Source organism: Acipenser ruthenus, chromosome 5 (genome assembly GCF_902713425.1).
Source record: "Acipenser ruthenus chromosome 5, fAciRut3.2 maternal haplotype, whole genome shotgun sequence".
Lineage (NCBI taxonomy): Eukaryota > Metazoa > Chordata > Actinopteri > Acipenseriformes > Acipenseridae > Acipenser > Acipenser ruthenus.
Window position 1 is genome coordinate 82,396,596 of NC_081193.1, and position 25,427 is coordinate 82,422,022.

General features: G+C 39.0%; 1 protein-coding gene across 2 annotated transcripts in view; it reads left to right on the plus strand.

Annotated features, from left to right (window-relative positions):
• Window positions 1-25,427, plus strand: part of ascc3 (activating signal cointegrator 1 complex subunit 3) — a 265,685-nt gene that overhangs the window by 113,004 nt on the left and 127,254 nt on the right. For both annotated transcript variants that reach the window (XM_059024632.1, XM_034003889.3), the window contains exon 13: window positions 1,302-1,373. In XM_059024632.1, coding sequence (XP_058880615.1) covers window positions 1,302-1,373 — 72 coding nt within the window. The remainder of the gene's footprint in view (window positions 1-1,301; window positions 1,374-25,427) is intronic.

Here is a 25,427-nt window from a genome sequence, read left to right on the forward strand (position 1 = left end):
AACAAATCAATTGATAAACAAAACAAACTCACACCCAAGCAGTGCTTTCACGGTGTGCTAGCTAGCCAAGAGAACGGGCTGCTACTCCCAGCTCTTCTCTGAACTACCTCCCCCAGACAAAGGATTTATCCTCTCCTGTATACCATGTGGCTGGAGCTTAATTAGCCATCAATCATTCAATTAAGGCTCCAGCCACATTCTCACATGTATTGTGGCAGGTAGGAATTTAACCCCCTCCCTGCCAACCTAGCATTCCCCACACACACACAGGCTTCCACCCTGCCACAGGGACATACCATCCTCTCAGAGCAAATAGGGCTGTTATTACAGTTCAAACTAAAATGCAGCTACAATAAATATGTAACTGTGCTAAAATAAAAAAATAAATAAATACAGTTCACATTTCGAAGTGATCATTAAAATCTACAAACATTTTTAACATTTCTTATACTCTCTTTCAATCAGTATGGCTCCACCCTGCTATCAAACACCTTCATCACACCTCCTGGTAAGGGTGGGGAAACTCTTCCAAATCTATCACATTCTATAGTGCATCACATTTAAGCATTTTACAGACTATCTTAACCTAATCTGTTAGAATCTGTTTCAAACTAGTCCTTTGTTTGTGGTGTTCTGTTTTCACACTGTGTCTCCACTCCTCCACACATCTTGATTAGACACCTGCTAACTTTGGCGCTCTGCCCAGACGCCAAGATACGAAAGACTGCAAATGTCTTGCTTAGCTAGTTACATGTTTTTTAAGCTGTATCAAAATATGAAAATGAGATTCTTAACACGAAACTTATTATCCAATACACAATTAATACTTTATGCAGAATGTCATCTCCTACAGTATTATAAATGAGATGTACTTTTAAAACATCAAAACACATCTCAAAATAATGCAAAATTCGGTATGATACCGTACTTAATACTTTAGAGGTGTCGTGAGTCAGCTTTTACACGCAGCAGCTGAAGATTCAGTTACTTCCAGATTGGCTAGACAATGAACAACCCTGAAGTCTGTGCAGTGAAGTATAGAAAATTTCAGTTTTGAGGTGGCTGATGATGGAATAGTAAAACAATATAACAATACCTTGTTTTTCTACATGGATATTGTGAAGCAAAGCACCACTAAGTTTAAAGTAAGTTATTGTTTGTCATATGTAAATATCTGTTAACGTCTGGAAGACTTTGATATTATCGAAATATGTACCCTTTTACTCATCAAAGAATATACTTTGTCATGTAATTTAAATTAGCAACAGTAATAATAGATTTTCTTTTATTGTCATTTATAGATTCAGCAACTACGTGACATGGAGGAAGTTTGTTATGACAATGTTGTGGAACAAATTAGAGCTGGGCATCAGGTAATCATTTCTCTTTCTTTAAGCAAAGGATAAGCTTTAAAGTACAATTATAATTCTGAAATACAGTCCAGCATAATGGCTGTCGCCAGAGCTTTAAAATGCATGCCAGTTATCTGTACTGCAAATGAGTTCACCCTGGAAGTCAGTGCACATATCTGAGTGTTTGGCTTGATCTTTGGTGTTGTTTTTGATTCTCTTATTGACAAGATGTCAGTAACAATTAAATAAACTAGCAGTCTAGATTTGTAGATGATTACCTTGATTATTCTGCAGTACCAGGACAAGGTGTATTACGATATCTAATGCAGAATGTTGCTTGGGTCAGGAGAAACAAACAGATCTCTTACCCACAGATCATTGTAATATAATCCTTTTTGGCACCAAAGTCAGTGTCCCTCCTCCATATAACCCCATATCATTATAGATCAATGTCCAAATTTCTCCTGCTCTTGCTTGGGTGCAGACATTCACATTCTGGGGATATATTGAGGTGTCTGTCCTTCCATCTGTACAAAACACATGTCAGAAAACCGTTTATCCAACTTAGGCTATTACAGCTGAAAATAATTTTGTAAAAACTCCATGTAAGCAAATACTGGAATTGACAGGCTTTAACTTTGGTATAGCTCAGCAAATTGACAATGCATTAATAACCAGATGGTCATATTTATGCACTAGCTTGTTATTTGAATCTGGATAAGTGTGAGATTTTAAGCTGTGAAATAAAGCAGAGAAGGTCAGCAAAAGAGGGTACAGCCTTCTAAATGTAGCAATTTCTGTGGCTGACACATTAGCTGAACTCAATTTCTGAAGATCATAAATCAAAACGACCTAATAAACCCTAAATTCACACTCGGAGAGAAGCCCAGCACTGTGTTCCCCTAATTTATCATCCATTCGTTCTCACTAAGAGTTAGTGACATTTCGAATCACAGAAGCTGCTAATGGGCATCATTATTTTCAAAGGTGATGCATTCATTCTGCTGTGAAACTCTCTTCCATGCTTTATTGCAAGTGTATTATTTAAATTGATAACAGTTTTGCCCTGTGCAGGTACAGCGATGATGCTGTATTATAGGCATAGTAATGTGATGCATTTGGGCTTTGGTGAATTTTTACCAGAGATGCCAACTGCTTCGATCTGACTGTAGCAGCTACTATATTGGAGGTTCTGCTACGGCGCTATGCCAAAGGGGTATTAAGCTACGATTTTTATTTAAAAAAAATAATGATACTCCATGAACGTTCATGAAGAGTTCTTTTTGTACTACATGTATATTTTCCTGTTAATTTTCTCTAATAATTTCAGTAGCCTAAAGCTCTTAGTACCTTGTTACTTAGCAACAGGCTTATTAGGGGTCATTCAGAAACTGCCACGCGAATGTCGTCTTGCACATTGCTTACTTTATCAGTTAATAAAACTGGAAGCAGAAATCAGACTCCCCTCCCTCTAAAGCTTACAACTCCGGTTGGCTTGACACAAATATAGTGTGTCTGAGTGATACTAGTATTTACGTTTAGTATGAATACTGACAGACAGACTTCTCTGTAAAACATGGTGGCCATCATGCCTGTGTGAAAGGTAGTGTCGCATTAAAACTGTAGTTTTATCGCAGGACAAATCTCATTGCATCCGGTTTGAATAGACCTTAACTCATTTTAAAGAATGAATTGTTGGTTACTACGCAGTGTTTTGTGGCTTGAGCCCATGTAAAAATACTGTAGTACCATTCAAAAACAGTATAGTTGCCAATAGTATATTATAGTACATGCTATAGTATTTTTGGACCATACTGTAGTATTTTCTTATATGGGTATAGTTGCAGAGTATTAATATAAAAATAAATTATACGTTTTTTGTGTATTTTCAAAACAAGTTTTCCTGTCTTGTCGTTGCCTATTGACCCCTTGATTTCTGGGAGGTAGCAGCCCCTGGCTTTAAAAAAAACCAAAAAAAAAACATGCTACTAATTTCTCCTTTCGAAAGTTGGCCTCTCTGCTTTACTCTATATGTTATGGTAAAAGTTTGAATCTGGTAAATCTTAAATTTTACCGGTAACTGTCAACATTTACCAAGTAAGGTGGTAAATGGCCAGAGTTATGAAGAAATACATTGCTAACCTGTTATAAAGCGTTGTAGGGGTCCAACATTAGGAGACCGCCTTATTTGTGTTTAGCCCACACACACACACACACACAAACCAGTCCTGCAACAGTATGAATCCCGGGTCACTACAATATATACAGTGTAATAGGAACTGCTATTCCACCAGTGTAAAGTATACACCACTCTTATTTAAATTATATATTTTTTTATAATAAATGTTGTAAACTGTAAATAATTAATACAGAATCCGAGGACGTTTATACACACTTGTATTGTTTCGTACTTGTTTTTTAACATTAACGGACAGTTTGTTTTTACTTTTAGAAAAAAAAAACAATACAGTGCAAGCACGGGAGCTTTACAAGTTCTATACCGTTTCAACTTAAATGTGTTTAAATTCAGTAATGCAAAAACAACAACAAAACAAAATCAGTGCTGTAGGTTTTCTTTTCTTTCTTTATTTTTTTGAGTTTCTATTGCAATGTATCCTAGCATAATTCACGATAACATCACCAGGATCAATCAAAGTATCTGGAGCACATAGCTGTCAACATTGAGTTTTCAAAATGAGGGAGCTTTTGTAAACTGAAGTCTTAGTGGCTGAATTGAAGTGAATTCCTACATAAAACAAAGGCATACAACTATTGCACTGTATTACTTCCTTCTAATTCCTTGTAAAAGGAAAAATATAAAACAGAAAATCAACCATGTCATGCTTCACAATCTAATTCTCTCTTGGCCCCTGTGGTTCTTATTGTACTGCAAGTGTAGGTGGCTGATTTGGCAGCAGTCAATAGATTAAACAGGTCCATTTGGCATTGACCTTATCATAAAGGATGGGTTATGGCACCCAATTTATTACAATAAAAGAAAAAAAATTCTCAATTTTAATAACTCCATCATAAAAAATAAATTAATTAAAAAGCCAAAATACACAACAACGTGGTATTGCAGCATTATTCATTGCACGGCACATATGTGGCACATCAATAATACCACTGTCAGTAACATTTTATTGTCAACTATCTTCTATTTTAAATGAACACACTATTGCTGTATAAAAATACGTATTATCAATCAATCTGAATTTCTGAAGCAATGTTGATGCTGAAATTGTAATAGAAACGCTGCTCTTTCACTATTTGTGTGACTTTTAGACGTTCCTGCAGAATACCTTGCAATGTGTGAGTCTGGGAACATGTCTACTACAGATTTGCTGAACTCGTCACAACATGTAAAGGTCTCTGAATATGAAACTTTCTTGATCTCTGTTTTTCCTTTGGCAACTAAAGATGTTATTGAAGCACTGGTTTTCCGAAAAGGGTGTATTAATGCTAACACATTATAAATCTGAGCTTTAAATGCATATGCATAATCAGCAGACAGGAGGTCTAAATGAAAGCAACATTAGAAATGGTTGATTTCCATTACACGAGAGTAGATGTTAAAACTTCATGCTGATTTGAACTCGGCTCTCGCCAAGATAAGCACCAACTAAGACGTAGCTTTACAGTAAACTAATGTGATCCATATGTGTCTCCCTCCATTTACGTTTCCTTCCATATGATGATGTAGATATCCTTCTGTCTGGTGTTAATGGCTGAAGTGTAATGCTGGCTCCAGGGATCAGCTTATTTTGCCTCCCTGGCGCATCAGCACACACAACGGCTGCGATGCTGGCTCCGGGGATCAACCAAAGTGCGGCCTCCCCAGCGCATCAGCATGACAACCGTCTGGATTGAGCTAAGTAGGGTACATCTCTGGGGTTTTCAAGTGGGCACCTTCCATCCTCAGTGTTTCGTCGACTAGCCCACGACACCTCAAGAGGGCTCGACGGTGATTCTGGCGTCCCAGCATCACCCCCCTCCGTCCCCCACTCAACTCAGCCCAGCTTACTTACCTGTCCCCAGCCAGAATCTTTCCGTCTCAACCACAGCCAGTTGCTGCTCCTCTCTGCTGCTTCAGATAAGTTCTTCACTGTGCGACGCAACTCTTGGCCACTGAATCCGACGTCTCTGAGAAACCGGGTTGTAGAGTGTGCCACAAATCCTCGACAACCCACTTCCACTGGGTAAACCCGAACTCTCCATCCTCGCTGTTCCGCTTCAGTGGCTAGTTGAGCATACCGCAGTTTCTTCCTCTCATACGCCTCATCTACAGCATCCTCCCATGGCACTGTTAACTCTACCAGGTGAACAAGGCGTGCTGATCCAGACCACAAGACAATATCTGGTCGAAGGTTAGTGGTGGCAATCTCAGGTGGAAAAATAAGCCGTTGACCAACATCTGCCAGCATTTTCCAGTCTCTAGCAGCTTCCAGTTGTCCTGGGCGAGGATTGGTTTTAACACCTTTTCTTGGTGGTTGCTCTCCTGGGCGGAGGAATGTTGTCTTTTGTGTGTAATGTTTTGATGGAACAGGTGGCAACTTATTGGTCATGTTACGCTTGTCTTCCAATGCTAAGGCCAAACATCGCAGCACCTGGTCATGGCGCCAAGTAAACCGTCCTTGGCTAAGAGCCACCTTACATCCTGTCAAAATGTGCCTTAATGTTGCAGGTGATGAACACAAAGGACATGAGGGATCCTCTCCTACCCAGAGGTTTAGGTTCTGTGGTGATGGGAGAACATCATATGTTGACCTGATGAGGAAACTGATCCTGCTCTGTTCCATTGACCATAGGTCTTGCCAGCCAATCTTGCGTTGTTCCACACTCTCCCATCTCATCCATTCTCCCTGTTTGGCCTGGGAAATGGCCTTTATACACCTCATCCTCTCCTCCTGCTTTTGCACCTCGTTGACTACCATCTTCCTCCTTTGAGCTGGGGCCGCCTTGTGCCATGTAGGAGGAGTTGAACTGAAACCAAGACCCCCTCTTCCATGCTGAACTTGCCCCATGATATCACCAATTCGAAGGGCAGCCTTTGCATCTTCCACAGCTTTCTTTGCCGCCCACTTTCTTCCAGTTTTCAACACAGGTGCTGCCTCCCTTACGCATTTATCGCGTGACTCTACTAATGTCATTTCCAGTCTGACCTTGGCGCACTTAAACTCCTCGGTTAGAGCAGAGACTGGTAGCTGCAGTATTCCTTTACCATAAAGTCCCACTCTGCTGAGGCAGCGTGGAACTCCCAACCATTTCCTGATGTATGAACTGATTAAAGCTTCCAGCTTCTCTACTGTTGTCAAAGAAACCTCGTACACAGTCAGTGGCCACAGCAACCTCGGCAGTAGACCAAACTGAAAGCACCAGAGTTTTAGTTTACCTGGTAGAGCGCAGCTGTCTATGCTCTTCAACCCTTCCACTGCTTGTTGTCTAACTTCTCCCACACGAACTGTGTCCTTTAGATCCCCGTCGTACCATCTCCCAAGACTCTTCACTGGCTTCTCAGACACTGTTGGTATTGCCTCACCATTAATGAAGAATGTTTTATCTACTACTTTGCCTTTAATTATAGAGATGCTCCTTGATTTAGTGGGCTTGAATTGCATTCGTGCCCATTCAATGTTATTGGTTAATTTGCCCAATAATCGATTAGTGCAGGCTACTGTTGTAGTCATGGTTGTCATGTCATCCATGTATGCTCGAATTGGTGGTAGTCGCATTCCAGAAGCCAAGCGCTCTCCTCCTACTACCCATTTTGATGCCCTAATGATTACTTCCATTGCCATGGTAAAAGCCAGTGGAGAAATGGTGCATCCTGCCATTATTCCAACCTCTAGGCATTGCCATGTAGTGCTGAATTCTGAAGTTGAAAAACTGAATTGCAAATCTCCAAAATAGGCTTTCACTAAATTTGTTATTGTCATCGGTACACTGAAAAAATCAAATGCTGCCCAAAGTAGTTCATGTGGCACTGAACCATATGCATTAGCCAAATCCAGGAATGTCACATGGAGCTCCTTCCTCTCCTTTTTAGCTGATTGAATTTGTTGCCAGATCACATTGATGTGTTCTAAGCAACCTGGGAAACCTGGAATGCCCGCTTTTTGTATTGAAGTGTCAATGAAGCAGTTCTTTAATAGGTAAGCTGACAATCTCTGAGCAATAATGCTGAAGAAAATCTTGCCTTCTACGTTTAATAGGGAAATGGGACGAAACTGACTGATGCTTGTAGAATCTTTTTCTTTAGGTATAAAGACTCCACCTGCTCGGCGCCAAGCTCTTGGTACAACCTGTTTTTCCCATGCCACTTTCATCAATTTCCACAGAATTCGTAGAACTCCTGAAGCACTCTTGTACACTCTGTACGGAACTCCATTAGGCCCTGGAGATGATGAAGCCCTTGCTTTTTTCACAGCTTGCTCTATTTCTTTCCACTTAGGTGCACAGTCCTCCATTTGGTATTCTGGTGGATTGATAGGTGGGATGTCTGACGGAACTGACATAGGCTCCTGCCTTTTTGAATCTGTATGTGTTTCCTCCAAATATCTCTCCAGCTCAACCTTAGATGCTTTTAGTGTGCCATTCTTCTCACTGGTGAATAACTTCTTTACAAATTTGAATGGGTCTTTATAAAAGTTCGCTCTCGCACGCTCCTTCTTTTTGTAGCGTTTCCGTAGGCGCTCAGCTCTGCGCAATGTTGCAAGCTTATCTTTTATGACCCTTTGTAAGAGATTGAGTCCCTCCTTCTGACTTTGTTCTGCTCTTCTCCATTGGTTCCTCAGCTGTCTCCTTTCTCTAACTAAGCGTTCAATCTCCTGCTGCCGTCTAGACTTTCCAGGAATAGTTTGTACTTTTTCCTTCCTTTTTTTAACTCCAAACCTCTCACTTCCATATGCGTAGATGATGTCCCCAAATTTATCCAGCTTCTTTTCAACTGTTCCACTTAATCTTTCCAATGCAACACAGAGATCTGTGTTTACTGTGTCCCATGCAGTTTTCTCACAAGCTCTTGGCCATTTAACTCCAGGCTTGTGCCCGTTGAGGTTCTTTTCTCTCTTATGCTGGTTTGTCTGACCGGGTTCACAAGGATCATTAGGTTCATCACTAACTGTGTCCATGCAAGTCCTCCTCACATCTATGACAGGGGTGCTGATATCCTGCGAACTGTGGTTTGCTTCCTGTCGCTGGATTTCATTCGACTGACTTGACTGACTTCGTAAGAAGTACTGATCAATGCGAGGCCCTTGTCCCTTCTCCCTCAAGCATTTCATTCTCCCTTGATGAATCTTCAAACCCCTGACCGTTGTCACCTTGCTCCAGCCGCAGACACAAACCTGGAGTTCCATGTCTTTGTTAACTGCAGATCTTGAACTAGTCTTTTGTGAAGTACTCTCCATACTCATATCCGTTTCCGTTCCTAAGTCGTTAACCGTGTTGTCCAACGTTGAGTCATCTTCCGCCCCCGCTCTCGCAGACTCTAGGGGTATTTTTCTCTTTAATTTCTTAGAAGCCTTGGGCGGGTGTCTCCAGCATCCTGTAAACACAGAGCTGGATACTGCCGACAAGGGTAGCTAACCCTTACCAGCCCCAGTGGGGTCTCTTTCCTCCTGTCAGCTGTCTCTCCAGGCTGTCACAAGGTCTTTCCCTTGTTGCCAGCTGCACTATTCACAGCAGTCACTGGACGTATCCAGATCTTCATGATTTCCATTACACGAGAGTAGATGTTAAAACTTCATGCTGATTTGAACTCGGCTCTCGCCAAGATAAGCACCAACTAAGACGTAGCTTTACAGTAAACTAATGTGATCCATATGTGTCTCCCTCCATTTACGTTTCCTTCCATATGATGATGTAGATATCCTTCTGTCTGGTGTTAATGGCTGAAGTGTAATGCTGGCTCCAGGGATCAGCTTATTTTGCCTCCCTGGCGCATCAGCACACACAACGGCTGCGATGCTGGCTCCGGGGATCAACCAAAGTGCGGCCTCCCCAGCGCATCAGCATGACAACCGTCTGGATTGAGCTAAGTAGGGTACATCTCTGGGGTTTTCAAGTGGGCACCTTCCATCCTCAGTGTTTCGATGGATTGGACTCTTTTTCTAGAGGGATATCAAATCAATGCAGTAAATCCAGAGATTACTTTTTTTTTCTTTCTCGCCAATTGTTAAATCTTATAAAACACTCCTTGCTGTATAATGGTGTTAATAGAAATGAGCTGTCACTTATTATCTTCTTACATGCAGAGCTGCACTATAGGGAGCTGGAAGGGTAGATGTTCCACAGTAGATTTAATAAATAACTATTGATAGCCGTGTTTTTCAGAGCATAAAAGTATTATGTAACGTAGACTTATCAAAATGAATCATGCATGATTTCTATATGCAAAAAATAAAGTTTTATATGCTAGTGAAGTCCCAAATAAATGAATGTTTAAAATACAGTGAAAAGTTGTTAAAACAGCCACTCATGTGACCATTTAAAATGGATTAAACTCTAGGTCTCTCGTCCCTTATCTGAATATGCAAGCGCTTGTGCTGGTATCTTTAATTGTATGTTGTTTTGTTTTTTGTTTTTCTCACTGATTAGGTCCCAAATGACCAAAATGTTTATTCAGTTAATCTTGTATTTGTGTTTGAATAACTGTTAATGACTTGAACATGCTAAAGGGGAAATGTTTTCAGATTCTAGCAAAACATGCTCACTAAAACCTGTACTGGTAATCGTATCTCTTCAGTCATACCAGGATATTAAATAAACAAGATATTATGTTTGGGTAATGCTGTGTTATTTTAATCAGTTGCTGCAATATGACTAATTGTAATAAGCAAAGGGAAGCTATTACTGCAATAACACTATTAATTGCAAAGTTCCTGTATACTTGTATTTATTTTATTTATGTATAATGTGTATTTTTTTTATTAAATGTATTTAATTGTTTTTATTTAAACCATCAATTAAGTAGAGCCACAGTAACTCCCACAAACCCCATGAATCAGCAGAGTGGTTAAATATTTTTTGAGTGTACATAACAAATACCTGACATCATAGAGATCATTGTCATGTTTGACATGTGACTGGTCAAGCTACCCTTTCATGATACAACAGTAAATGGGGGGCTTGGCAACATCTTCCATAACCTTATTTTGATATTATTGAACAAGATTTCAATTCACCCGAGATTCGTCTTTTGAAGTAGCAATAATTCGCAAATAAAGCAGGTCAATACATACAAGATGAATATAATAGACCTAGCATACAAAATAATAAAATTAGTCATCTGTAATTACTTCAGGGAAAGCAAATGGCATAGTAATTATTGACTCTTCTCAAAAAACTTCAATCCACTTAGATTTGTATTTTGTCTAATTCATGATGGCACACTAAATCTAGGTGCTAGTACAGTGATGAAAAAAGGTGGTGGCGAAAAATTAAGATACATATATATTTCTTTTCTGTTTCACTTGTGCAGCGAGCGAGCGAGCTACGGGAGGGGGGGTTTGATCACAGACATTGTTGACAAAGCCTGTAGACCCCCGCTCTCCTGGAATAATCCATACATTAGGCATGTATAGCTCTCCTTCAAACCGTGAGCACCGTCTCTGCCTTTTATATATCCTTTCCTGTTAAACATATACTGATGGTACGCTTGCGTCTTATACAATAACTAAGTCCACATTTTTTTTATTGGTCCTCATGAGTACCTGCATACCAGTTATGTGAACCCCTGATTATGGATCAAGAGGGTACAAGGTGTTGGAAAGCCATATTCTGTGCAGAAAACATGTAGGCAGAATAAATACTCGTTGCAGTAACTACAGCCAGTTGTCTGCTTTTTCTTTGTGACCGGGTGTTGATGGAGCCAAACATGGTGATCCAGCGAATTATAAAATACACCCCATGTTTAAACAAGCATCTTTTGAAAAACAAGAAGTTGCCTGACATTTGATTCCCATAGAAGACAGAGTGAAAAATCAACAGGTCATTTTAAACTTTTTTTATTAACAAAACATAAAGAATTATTATTATTATTTTTTTTTAAGTTTTACATGGACCCTTTTTTATTAAACTTACATGACATAACATAATTTTTTAACATAACATACCATTTTTCCCATGGTAACATAAACGAAGCAGAAAATGTCAACTTTGTACTTAAAATAAACATTTACAGGGCTCACTAGTGGCGCATCCGGTAAAGGCGCTCTGTGTGGAGTTCAGGATACACCCTATAGCCTGGACGTCGTCGGTTTAAATCCAGGCTATTCCATTGCCGACTATGGACGGGTGCTCCCAGGGGGCGGTGCACAATTGGCCCGGGGGGGGTGGGCAGGGGGCCAGGCCCAGGCTGTCCTCACCTCACTGCGCACCAGCAACCCCTGTAGTCTGGCCAGGCGCCTGTGGGCTTGTCCAGAGCTGCGTTGTCCTCAGATGCTGTAGCTCTGAGGTGGCTGCATGGTGAGTCTGCAGTGTGAAAAGAAGCGGTCTCTGACGGCAAACGTTGGACAGCGTGTGTTCGTCTTCGCAGCTCCCGAGTCAGCGCGGGGGTGGTAGCGATGAGCTGAGCCTAAAAATAATTGGATATTCTAAATTGGGAGAAAATACAAAAATAATCGTTGCCTACTAAATTTATATAAATAAGTAAAATTAAACATTTACAATATTAAATGTTTAGTATTGCAAATAGGCCCAAACGAGTGGATGATTAGCTCAAGTTCAAGAGCTCTTGCCTTGTGTGTGCCGCACTGAAAGTGTTTTGTGTGTCTTCTTTTGTAGGTTCAGTGTTTATGTATTATTATTATTATTATTATTATTATTATTATTATTATTATTATTATTAAAGCTCAAAAAACAGGAGGGAAAGGAAGGTGCTATGTACAATTGAAAGTGTACATAGTTCTTTTTTGACCTTTTGCAATTAAAAGAAAAGACATGCTGTACAACATTTATTTCAGCCCTTGTGCACAGATAAGAAAAAATAGATTTCACTTGAAACTAAATATATATTTTACCTCAACTTTATTTGACTGGATACTTGCATCAAGTTTCACAGACCCTATTTTACTGTCCTGACAAAAAAATGTACCTAATTTTGCTTGGCAGGTGCTGTTTTGTTGACAAGTATTGGCATCTCTGGGTTTGTGAATCCAGCAGTTAAACCTCACTTATTATTTCAGGTGTAATCTAAATCTTAACTTCATTCAATTTGGGGTCCAGAGCAAAAAATCCAACACGGCAGCGGATCTCAGATTCCTGCCACTTTCCAGTCGTAGAAAAATACATTTCAAGAATCACAGTACAAGTATTAATACAATTAAGAGCAAGTTAAAATACAATGACTTCAGTACTAGTAAGTACAAGTATATCACAAAATACGAATCAATATCAGAGCAGTAACAGTGTCAGTGATAGTTACATCAGGATACGATTAAATGCAAAAAACCACAGATTGAATAACACTAGTGACAGATTACAGTACAGTACTCTGTTTTACTTCTCCTCACTTCATCTCTGTGGGGGTGGATGGATGTACTAACATTTATTTAAGGTGTTTTGTTTAATGTAGCCAGTAGAAGAGTCTGCCATTGTGTAACATTTCAGGATGGCCAGTGCGATGGATACAAGATTAATTCAGGCATGGCTGGTGAAACACACTGAAGTAAATAGCAGTAAGAAAAGAAGTAGTAAAAAGTAACAACAAAAAATGAAATAAATAACACGACTGTGCTTGGTGACCAAGATCACACATTGGTAGACGCTAGCTACAGGAATAGTTACTGTATGGGCTCGCTGGGCTTGCTGTACACTCCTGGTTTGTATTGTCCAGTTAGTGTGTGTATATATATATATATATATATAATTTTATTATTATTTTAGCAGTTATTGTTCCCTTTGCATACAATGCACACTCATCAAAACCTACTGTTTTCTGTTTGTAAAATATGTACAGTATGTTGGGTAGTATAACACACATCAAGTTAAATAACTATTTAATAAATAAAATTAACATATAGTATTTGCTTATAATACAAACCAACATTTTCTAAAATCACAGTAAACTAGCAATATACCAATACAATGGAATTGCTTTTCATGAATTATGTTAATCAGTGAACAGTTCTAACCTGTAAATTATTATGTGCATTGTTTTATTTATTTATTTATTTATTTATTTATTTATTTAATTTTATAAATTTTTCCAGATTTTCTCCCAATTTTTGGAATGTCCGATTTATTATTCAACCTGGCTCACTGCTGCAACCCCCGCACTAACTCGGGAGAGACAAGGATAAGCACACGTGTGCCTTCAGCCATCCGCTTTTTTTCGCTCTGCAAGCCATCTCAGAACTTACAGCGTCGGAGGACCACTTAGTTCTGAATTGTATACAGGCCAGCCTGCAGGCGCCCAGCCAACCACAGAGGTTGCTGGTGTGCGGTGAGCCAAGGACTCCCCAGCCAACCTAACTCTTACTCCACCTGGGCAGCGCTTGGCCAATTGTGCGCCGCCACCCTGGGAACTCCCATCCACGGTCAGCAGTGGCATAGCTTGGATTCGAAGCGGCGACCTCCAAGCTATAGGGCCAGAGGGCAGAGTGCCTTTACTGGATGCGCCACTTGGGAGCCCCTTTTTATGTGCATTGTAAGGTCACTAGGAACTCCACATTTCAGGAACGTAGCACTTGTTAGTTCTCTTGTAGAATTCACATGCACATCAGACAATTTATAATGCTTCATTGTTAGTATATATTCTTTGTGTCTGTCGTTGTTTATTTTAATAAAACTTTTCTTTAACAATACCAGTACTGTGCAATGCAGACATTTGTTGGAGAAAAGGTGTTCTTCAAGCTTCTGCAATGACAGATGGTTTTCAACTGTTCCTGGAAACCTGGGAAATTAAAACATGGTGATTCAGCCTTTAATTTTGATCCACCTGCTCAAACTAATGAGATCTCTTTTTTGGCTTCTCTTTGAATTGCCAATTGCAAGCGCAACTATCCTCGTCAAACTTGTATTAAAAGTAGATTTGACAGAGGACTAATAAACAACTGTAAACTGTTTTTACATTGGTACAAAACTGAAAGAAATGTGTGACTAGTGTTAGGGCGATAATATCACATGGCAGTGTTATACGATACACATAATAGTGCATTTTTATAATCACGCATTTATCAATTATCACGATGATCTGTATCGCTTATCACCATATTATTTCTCACCCTTGAAGAAAATGTACTGTATTGCAATTTCATAGACATGGGTGATACACACGGTCCCTGCTGTTTTGATATTATTCACATTTGTTGTGTTCTTTTTAGTTTGTGTGTGGTGTGTGTTAGGTTTATGTTTAATATTATCCTGGTTTCTTATTGCATTTCTTCAGCTTTTTGTGTCTGTATCCGGATTCTATAAACGTTCTGTCACCTCTCAACTGAATTGTAGAGCAGGTTGAAAGGTCACTTTCTTAGAAGATTTCTTTGAAATTTGAAAGCAGTCTAATGACCAAGTAAACCGAAAATGCTGTACAATACAAAATACCTGTGCTTCCCATACTGAAGAATACAGCGGGGCGCTTCTAGTGGAGTATGAGAGATACTCACATGTGAAAATGAATACAGCTACCCCACTGTGAGCCTGTCATTTCTTCTTTGAGGATACTTGTTTTTCTCTGTTGCACGTTTATTTTCAGTGTGCCATAATTCTATTCTTATTTCTATTATTTATGTTCATAACCCTCTCACCAGTTCCCATAGCCATGTCATAAACATAATAAACACTGTATTCTTGAACTTTTAATTTTTATTTGTACCGGTAGTTATTTTTTATGATCTATATAATGTGATTTCAAGGGGGAAAAAGAACTGTTTGTTTGATTTAATTTGTATTATTTACTGTAAGAGGTTGTTTCATGCTGGAAGTATTAAAACCCTGAAGATGGATCCACATTGTTTTAGAAGAAAACAGCTTTCTGAAAATATATTTCAGTAGTAACAAAGCTTGAATGCAAGACAGCAATTTGCCTGCAGTGGCAGGCCTGCTGTGGTATTTGATCTGAGCTTGCACACTTAATTAAAATGTAGTGAGTTTACTGCAGGTGGATCATTTGGGAGTATTGCATTTGCACCGAGTGTGACTCTGTGACACAGAGCTACAGAAATGGTACAAATTAGCTTCATAAATGAGTTTATTAAGGCAAACCAAGGTTGATCGCCATCTAATGATGATCTTGTGTTGACATCTGAGGACTCATTTATCCATTTAAGAGGCCTTTTGGACATTGGCAAGCTCGCTTTCCCTGCACTTTACAAGCCTTCAGTCTTGGCTGCATTCTCTCAATTGCCTGTTTTAAGCTGGCACAGGTAACTTTAGTCTGTAACACATACAGAGCTCCATTCTGGAGTGTGTTCTTATGCTGATGGTGTCTGTGTTATAATTAGCCCATAAATAAAACAAAATGTGGACCTTCATTCATGCTGGGCAGGCCTACAAGTTAATCTGGCTACTGTAATGCAGTATTCACCAAAAGAATGACACTTTAGCAGGTTGCCTTTTCTCAAGGCATGATATTAAATTGTCAGAAGTGTATGTGACAGATATTAATTTCATCTGTGAGTAGGATGGATTGAATTTCTTTATTATCTGGCTTCCAGCTGCTTTGCTGGGCTGGAGGCAGAAGGCAGATATAACTTTAATAAGCTTAGTAACCACAAGTAACTGTTGACAACAGTTTTATGGCTGCATCCTTAGATACAAAGATGTAATAAATAACATTTGCCTAGGAGGTCTCTATAGGCTTGTACAGCCTAGCTGATTTATCCTGCATGCTTACACAGAACCTTGCAAAGCAACAGATGTGCTTAATAACTGTTGGCCCAGTAATCTTGGGGAAGAAAAAAAAAAACAGATAACGTTTTCTCTTTGCCTGCCAGTTTTAAAACGACTGTGTCACTTATTTACACATATTGTCAATTTTAAGTTAGTCATCCTAGAAATTAGGCATTTTAAGATAAATAAATAAATAAATAAATACATTTTAGTTTTGCGGATTGACTGTAGAGTAAAGCACATGTCTGGAGAACTTGGACTTTCTGCAAAGGTGTAGTGTGCCATTCAGGTGTATAACACACGTGGTACAGTATGTATTGAAAGTATGTTTGTTGATTTGTGTGAGCGAAAAGAATTCATTACAATAACCGGTTGCAAATAGAGTTAGAAACCTAAAGAAGAAAAAACAGTAGTATTCAGGGATGATGGTTCTCTGTATTGGTGGGTATCTGACTGGCTGGTAAATAAATGTACTCATGATTCCATGTTCCTTCAACATGCCCGGATGAATTTCAATTACATGTGTGTCACTTTTCTGAATCCATTTTATACCTGAAATTACATACAGGCTATTTTTGTTTGTTTGTTTTGTTTTGTTTGTTTGTTTTTCATATTTTAGAATATTGGAACTTTATGAATCTAAAGATGAGCCTGTCAGAAACAAGCGTGGAATGCAGAATATTAGAAGACACAATAGAATGATGAAAGACTGGTGTGTAGTCCATTATTAAGAATAGCATTCTCAAGCAACACCACATAGAAAGATTGATGCTGTATTGCTACCTTAAACCTCAAAAGACTCGTTAAATATATAATGGAGAGCATTCCAGAGTCTGTTAAAAAAAGGTTGTGGGGAATGTACGTAAATAGTAAAATAATTAAAGTGCAAGTATAGTGTATAGGAAATACTAAAATGTTTTATATATATATATATATATATATATATATATATATATATATATATATATATATATATATATATATATATATAGAGATATATATATATATAGAGATATATATATATATATATATATATAGATATATATATATATATATAGATATAGATAGATAGATATAGATATATATATAGATATATAATGTGTGTGTGTGTGTGTCAGGAGCAGAATATTGTATTTCAAATCCTATGGTTAGAACACTGGTATTTAGAAGGATCCTAGGTGGAATCACACACCTGCATCCTTTCCTTTCTCAGTTATTCTTTGAGTCACAGCCGTAACAAAAAATAAATAAAAAAATTCAATTGATTTTGCCAGCTATTTTTTGGGCCAATCCTGTTCTTTCAATTTAATGACTTTAATGACTGACCAAAGCCTGTAATTACCCTCAGAGGATCATTAAATGGCTTTTAAATGATGCATTACATTACCAGTCTTTTCATTTTAATTTAAAGTAGGAGGCTAGAAAGAGTAGAAGGCAGTGGGTTATGGGGGTCCCATGTAGAAGGCTGGGGGTTATGGGGGTCCTATGTAGAAGGCTGGGGGGTATGGGGGTCCTACCTAGAAGGCTGGGGGGTATGGGGGGTCCTATGTAGAAGGCAGGGGGGTATGGGGGTCCTACGTAGAAGGCATATATTTTTTTTTTATAAAGTTACACAATTTCATAACTCTGCTGCACGGTTACTGACTCAGGTATATGAGTGTACAGTTCGGCCTCCATCGCCAACATCGCTTGTAAGCTCGAAACTGATTGGTCCATCGCAAGCCACGGTGTCCATGGAAACATAAGCCTGGAAACAAAATGCCCTCAGAAAAGGAATGTTTTACTCGACTTACATACGTAATGAATTTTGGAAATTGCCGCTATTTTACTGGAAAAAAATAAACATTTTGAATACTATTCACTGGAATATACAAGCACTGTAAAAACTATTTTTTTTTCTTTTTGAAATAACTATTTTATGCGGCTCATTTGGCAAAGTAAACAACAATTTAGCTGGCCGTAGGCTGGAAATGAGAAGGCTGCATTACAGTGTGAATACAGTAGATATTGTGGAACAGAAGACATTAAAGGACGTGGAAATGAGGACAGCATACGAACCACTGGTTATTCCCCTTTTGAAGGGTTGGTTCCTGAGGCGTATGTAATGCGTTGAGATGAGTCCAAGAGAAAGGCTGAGGGAGGGATTTACAGAGCGAGAGGGAGGTTACAGAGGCAGATTTGTGTGAAGCCTGGCAGTTTTTTTTAAATGAAACCAAGGAAGGGAGAGAGATTCTCTATTAAGGTTTCTCTGTGCTGCTGTACCAGGACATAGGGGATTCAATGAATGAGTATAAACTATTTATTAGCATAGACAACCTTTTAAAGAGGAGTTTTGAAGCAAAGCCAGTCAAGTATTTTATCTTATTTAAGCCCTTGAGTTGCTGTGTATCAGGTTAACTCAACCCTAAAACGTTTTTTTTTTTTTTTCATTGAGTTTCCAGATTGAGGCTAATTAAAGGTCACAACAGTGACAATTAGGAAAGACACTTTGAGGGGCTTCTTTTAATAGCTGGTACTGTATATACATCGGCAAACACAGTTGTGATATATTGCAGATAGTTTTATATATCAGACGGACCTTGGAAACCTTATTTAAACTAATTCTCAGACTTTATATGATATGTTACAGTACATGCCTTGTGTGAAGGGCTGGTTAGGTAGTCTAAGGCTGATGCATGGTGTGTACGGTATGAACGTTGATGAAGTACTGCAATTGCTGCTCCATTGAGGATGGCTGAATACCAACAAACCCCTGAAATGGAGGAGAGCTTTCCTCATGGTTTAAATTAAACACAGAACCCCATGTATATACATGGTGTATTCTGTTTATGTATCCAGTACAATGTATGGGAAAGACAGTGTTTAAACCGTTGTCGGTTGACATTGGTGTGTAGTTTGAAATAGTGAGATTAGCCCAGTCATTTATCGTTGGATCTATGTTTAAAGATTTGGTTGTGTTAAGAACATAAGAAAGTTTACAAACGAGAGGAGGCCATTCAGCCCATCTTGCTCGTTTGGTTGTTAGTAGTTTATTGATACCATAATCTCATCAAGCAGCTTCTTGAAGGATCCCAGGGTATCAGCGTCAACAACATTACTGGGGAGTTGGTTCCAGACCCTCACAATTCTCTGTGTAAAAAAAGTGCCTCCTATTTTCTGTTCTGAATGCCCCTTTATCTAATCTCCATTTGTGACCCCTGGAGATTAGATAAAGGGGCATTCAGAACAGAAAATAGGAGGCACTGGTTGATTTATAGCTTTCCTAAATCAAACTCTGCATGTGCTTAGCAGTGGTGTGTGATTAGGAACATGTGAGGTGACTGTCCACATTAGGTATTTGGTACCTATTTATTTATTTATTTATTTATTTATTTATGTATTTATTTATGTATTTATTTAAGTACAGTAAAAAACAGCAACTTTTATTTAAATGTTGCTTTTAGGTAATATTTTAAAATGCATTTTCAACTTAAATGTTATGTATTCATGTAATCCCCTTGCCCTTGCTTTTTTCCCCCATGGTCCTTTAATACCTAGCTTGTTGAGTTTAAAGCACTTTGTAGCAATCCTCTAGAAAATGTAGTATTTTACCCAGCAGTGGACGTGATGCATGTAGTGTGTTCAGCCTTTATTGCCTTGCTTAAAAAAAAAAAAAAAAAGAAAGAAAGAATAAACTCATGAATCATGTTCATAAGAATAAAATAGAGAGTAGGGGGGTGTAACATAAAAAGAAAAGTGACCTTGACATTTTAGATAGCACCACACTGTAAAGCCCTTTCACCAAAGTGTGTTTTAATTTTGTAGCCTCTAAGTCCAGTAACATCTGCGTCCGTATAATCGTTGGCTATTTAATTACCTTAATTTGCATAGTAATAGCTGAGTACTTTTGTCTTGCAGTAGGCAGTAGTTTTTTTTAAGTTCTGGCGGGGATAATAGCCGCTTGTAGGCATTACAGTGTCCCTCTGGGTTTGTGGGATTTTCAGGTAAGTTTTATACATGTCTGACATTCAGTCTTTTTGGGGGATGTTTCCTGTATCAGTCAGTCTGTCCAGATACTCTAGTGGGGAGCTGTCCAACCTTTCTGGTAAAAACTCAAACCTAACTGGAAAATATATAAAAACAAATTGAGAGAGAGAGGGTTTAATCATAGTACACTAAGATGCAGCTATTTGTGCTCATTAAACATACGTCCTGTTTAAACACATCTTCAGTTTATTTGTATTTTGACTGTACGTGCTTCTACCAAGAACACAGATTGCCCTTGTAATCTTAACAAACTCGGTAAGAACCGTGAATGGGATAAATCATATCTAAATCATATCAAAAATACCATATTGGTGAGCTCAGTGAGCCATATATCGCTCAAGAGCCATCAACTGGGCAGCCCTGCCCTAGTGTGCTCCTCCACATTTAAAGATATGCCTATGGGAGCATGGGAACTCTTCCAAAATGTGTTTTAAATACAAAGCATGACATGCAATCTGTATTACAAATCTAAAGGTACTGACTGTTTTCTCTTTATTTGATGACTCTTGATGGCACCAGGCAGCATCTCCTTTTCTTTGATAGACTTGGGATTGACCTGCAGTTGACAACCCTATAAACCAGCCCACAAAGAGAGCTCATTAAAACTCTTAGCGCAACCATAAACAACTGCTCTTTTCAACAAGGGGCTCTTTGTTTGAGCGTTTTTTCTAAAGGCAAAATAGTTAAGCTAAATAAAAATGATTGTTGAGTTTAATCTTTTGGTGCAGAGTTGTTGAAATCCTCAGTGCTTTAGACTTACTTTGTCTATTCCTGTCTCATCTTCTGGGCCTTATTTTATCCAGTAGGACTCTTGCTTCTTTTGTTCACAAGGAGTAAGTGGGATGTCTAACTAGCAGAGTGTGGGTTTATATTAGTTTATAAAATGAAGGTTGTCAGTTACAAATGCATGCACACTTTTGGTGATTCATCTATGAATTCATCTATGATTTCCATTACACGAGAGTAGATGTTAAAACTTCATGCCGATTTGAACTCGGCTCTCGCCAAGATAAGCACCAACTAAGACGTAGCTTTACAGTAAACTAATGTGATCCATATGTGTCTCCATCCATTTACGTTTCCTTCCATATGATGATGTAGATATCCTTCTGTCTGGTGTTAATGGCTGAAGTGTAATGCTGGCTCCAGGGATCAGCTTATTTTGCCTCCCTGGTGCATCAGCACACCCAACGGCTGCAATGCTGGCTCCGGGGATCAACCACAGTGCGGCCTCCCCAGCGCATCAGCATGACAATCACTCACGGTGATTCTGGCGTCCCAGCATCAACCCCCTCCGTCCCCCACTCAACTCAGCCCAGCTTACTTACCTGTACATCAGCGTTTCTTTCTTTCTATTGTGCTTGAGATCCCCAGCCAGAATCTTTCCATCTCAACCACAGCCAGTTGCTGCTCCTTTCTGCTGCTTCAGATAAGTTCTTCACTGTGCAACGCAACTCTTGGCCACTGAATCCGACGTCTCTGAGAAACCGGGTTGTAGAGTGTGCCACAAATCCTCGACAACCCACTTCCACTGGGTAAACCCGGACTCTCCATCCTCGCTGTTCCGCTTCAGTGGCTAGTTGAGCATACCGCAGTTTCTTCCTCTCATACGCCTCATCTACAGCATCCTCCCATGGCACTGTTAACTCTACCAGGTGAACAAGGCCTGCTGATCCAGACCACAAGACAATATCTGGTCGAAGGTTAGTGGTGGCAATCTCAGGTGGAAAAATAAGCCGTTGACCAACATCTGCCAGCATTTTCCAGTCTCTAGTAGCTTCCAGTTGTCCTGGGCGAGGATTGGTTTTAACACCTTTTCTTGGTGGTTGCTCTCCTGGGCGGAGGAATGTTGTCTTTTGTGTGTAATGTTTTGATGGAACAGGTGGCAACTTATTGGTCATGTTACGCTTGTCTTCCAATGCTAAGGCCAAACATCGCAGCACCTGGTCATGGCGCCAAGTAAACCGTCCTTGGCTAAGAGCCACCTTACATCCTGTCAAAATGTGCCTTAATGTTGCAGGTGATGAACACAAAGGACATGAGGGATCCTCTCCTACCCAGAGGTTTAGGTTCTGTGGTGATGGGAGAACATCATATGTTGACCTGATGAGGAAACTGATCCTGCACTGTTCCATTGACCATAGGTCTTGCCAGCCAATCTTGCGTTGTTCCACACTCTCCCATCTCATCCATTCTCCCTGCTTGGCCTGGGAAATGGCCTTTATACACCTCATCCTCTCCTCCTGCTTTTGCACCTCGTTGACTACCAGCTTCCTCCTTTGAGCTGGGGCTGCCTTGTGCCATGTAGGAGGAGCTGAACTGAGACCAAGATATACCCCATGATATCACCAATTCGAAGGGCAGCCTTTGCATCTTCCACAGCTTTCTTTGCCGCCCACTTTCTTCCAGTTTTCAACACAGGTGCTGCCTCCCTTACGCATTTGTAGCGTGACTCTACTAATGTCATTTCCAGTCTGACCTTGGCGCACTTAAACTCCTCGGTTACAGTGGAGACTGGTAGCTGTAGTATTCCTTTACCATAAAGTCCCACTCTGCTGAGGCAGCGTGGAACTCCCAACCATTTCCTGATGTATGAACTGATTAAAGCTTCCAGCTTCTCTACTGTTGTTAAAGAAACCTCGTACACAGTCAGTGGCCACAGCAACCTCGGCAGTAGACCAAACTGAAAGCACCAGAGTTTTAGTGAATTAACCTAAAAATAAACAAAACTAGTTTTTCAGTAATGTTATGGAAATAATCACCTGCATTCAACAAATGTTTAAAACATGCAGCTCTGTTTCTTTGTAAATAGAACAGCTGCCGTACATCATTTATTTTGGGTTATTGATATTTGTGCGATACCCATCAGCAATTTCCTAGTATTAGTGAGATGTACTGTTCACACAGACTGTAGCACCTGGCTTGTATCAGATGGAAATTATGTTACTGATTTTAAATGGTACTTGTAGAAGAATGCAACAAAACAAGAGATAAAGGACAAATGCCTCTGAATAGTAAGTAGAACTTGCAACCAAAATTACTCCAACCTTGTCTTCTACGGCATGTAAGAAAAGTCAAACGTTTCAGCTTTCCCGTTTTCATGGCTGAAAACAACAGGTGCTAGAGGGTTTAAGCTCAGAAAAAAAAGCGTTTGGCTGATGAAGTACAGTGGGTTCCGTGGAAAACGCCCACTGCACCACGGCAAATCTGCAGTACCTCCAGGCACGGCACAGTCTAAAGTAAGATCTATGGCACACGGTCTTATTGTAAAGATAGAGGAAATGGTACCTCGCCTGCCGAAGAGAATGGTACCACATCCTCAAAGACGCTTGCCTAGTGATAAAAGACTCCATATACAATAAATATAATGTTCCTATAATGGCTTTTGTTTATATGTTTGTGATCTATGTTGTGTTTTTCTCTGGGGTCATAACACATACTTGTATTTAAACAACAGTAAATGGGGGGTGGGGATCCATAATAAACCATTATCTATTCAAACTGTCATTGTTTCCAGCTGGAATAGGCTGGTTTGCAGCAGCTGTGTATCTCTATGAAGAGTGATTATATGTTCATTGTCACTTTTATTTAAGTGGAAAATGGTACTCTTACAAACCATTTTCAAAGTATATAATAGTAGTGCAGTGGACATCAAAAGACAAAATAGATGACCTTTAAATAAACCGTGAAATGTGTTCATTGGGATTATGCACAAATATTGATTATGGCTGTAATTATAGGCAAAACATACCAAATTTTCCACTAGAGCCAGGGACCGCTCTTTGTTTTAAGCATGAATGATAGGCAGTAATTTTTTTTTTTTTTTCCAAGCTGCTCAGTGAGTGCAAGAGACAGTAGCTAGTGGTAATCTATCAGAAACTGCAGCTAGGTTGTAATTTTTTAGTTGCAAACATACAGTATTATGGTACATCCGGTTGCACAGGTGTACATATATATATATATATATATATATATATATATATATATATATATATATATATATATATATATACTTTTTTGTTTGTATTTATGTTATATTGACTTTAATTAGTATTATTAGATTTTATTGTGTAGGTAAACTCACTCCATTAGTTGAGCTCAGGGCATCCCAAACCCATTCCTCAAGACCCCAGTCTTCTGGTTTTCATTCCAACTGAGCTCTCAATTACTTAACTAAACCCTTAATTGAACTAATCATTTGCTTAATTTTGACCTTTTTAGTTCTTTGCTCCTAAAAACTTGCAGATTTCAAGTTACTTATAAAATGTTATAGTCTGTAAGTCGCCTTGAATAAAAGGTGTCTGCTAAATAAAGAAATAATGTGGCCTACAGTGCAGGTACCAGGATGTAGCAGTCAAGTAATTTAAGCAGTTTGTGTCTGCAAAGGATAATAATGATTTTATGAACAATACTTTTTGTTTTGTTCTGAGAACAATAAAAACAAGTATTAATGGTTAAAAAAGGAACATGAAGTAAGGAAATGGAAAAACAAACCTCCAACCTAATATGCCAAACTTAAATGAGTCAGTAACGTTTTAAGTTTCCTTATTTATTGTAACTTTGCATTGATTACTAAAGGGTATAACACATTGTTTAATGGAACCAGATGCTACATTACAGTTACTTAATGTTTAATTACTGTCAGAGGCGATTTAAGAAACTTCTGGACAAGTAGGAGAATTAAGTATTGCAAAGTTAATTGATCCCAGATGGAGCCAAACGAGTACCAGATGCTTACTCTAAAATAGCGTTTGCAGGAGTATTTAATAAATAAAAAAAAGCCTTATTGCAGCTGGTTGGTTCAGTGTGTTGCCCCCTACTCCAATACTTATCATAGGTGTTTCCATTATAACAAAAGTCCCACATTTGAACTCACTGCATATTTATGTAGTCTGTTAAATTGACAAACAAATCTACTTGCTAATGTTTGTTGCTGTTGCATAAATGCATTGTGATTTAACATAGAGATTACAGTGTCATTGTCTTGCTGTGATTTAGAAATAGAGAAATGTATAGAACTACGTCAACTGTAAAGTTAGTGAACTTTAAAATGTTGTAATTGGACACAGCCTCTAATTTGTCTGCGGCAGGCTTGATTAAACTGCTTGATGTGGTGTGTGTGTGTGTGTGTGTGTGTGTGTGTGTGTGTGTGTGTTTATCCAGCATATATTCATTTGGGAAAACATACGTATGTACAGTAAGTTAATATTATTGAGA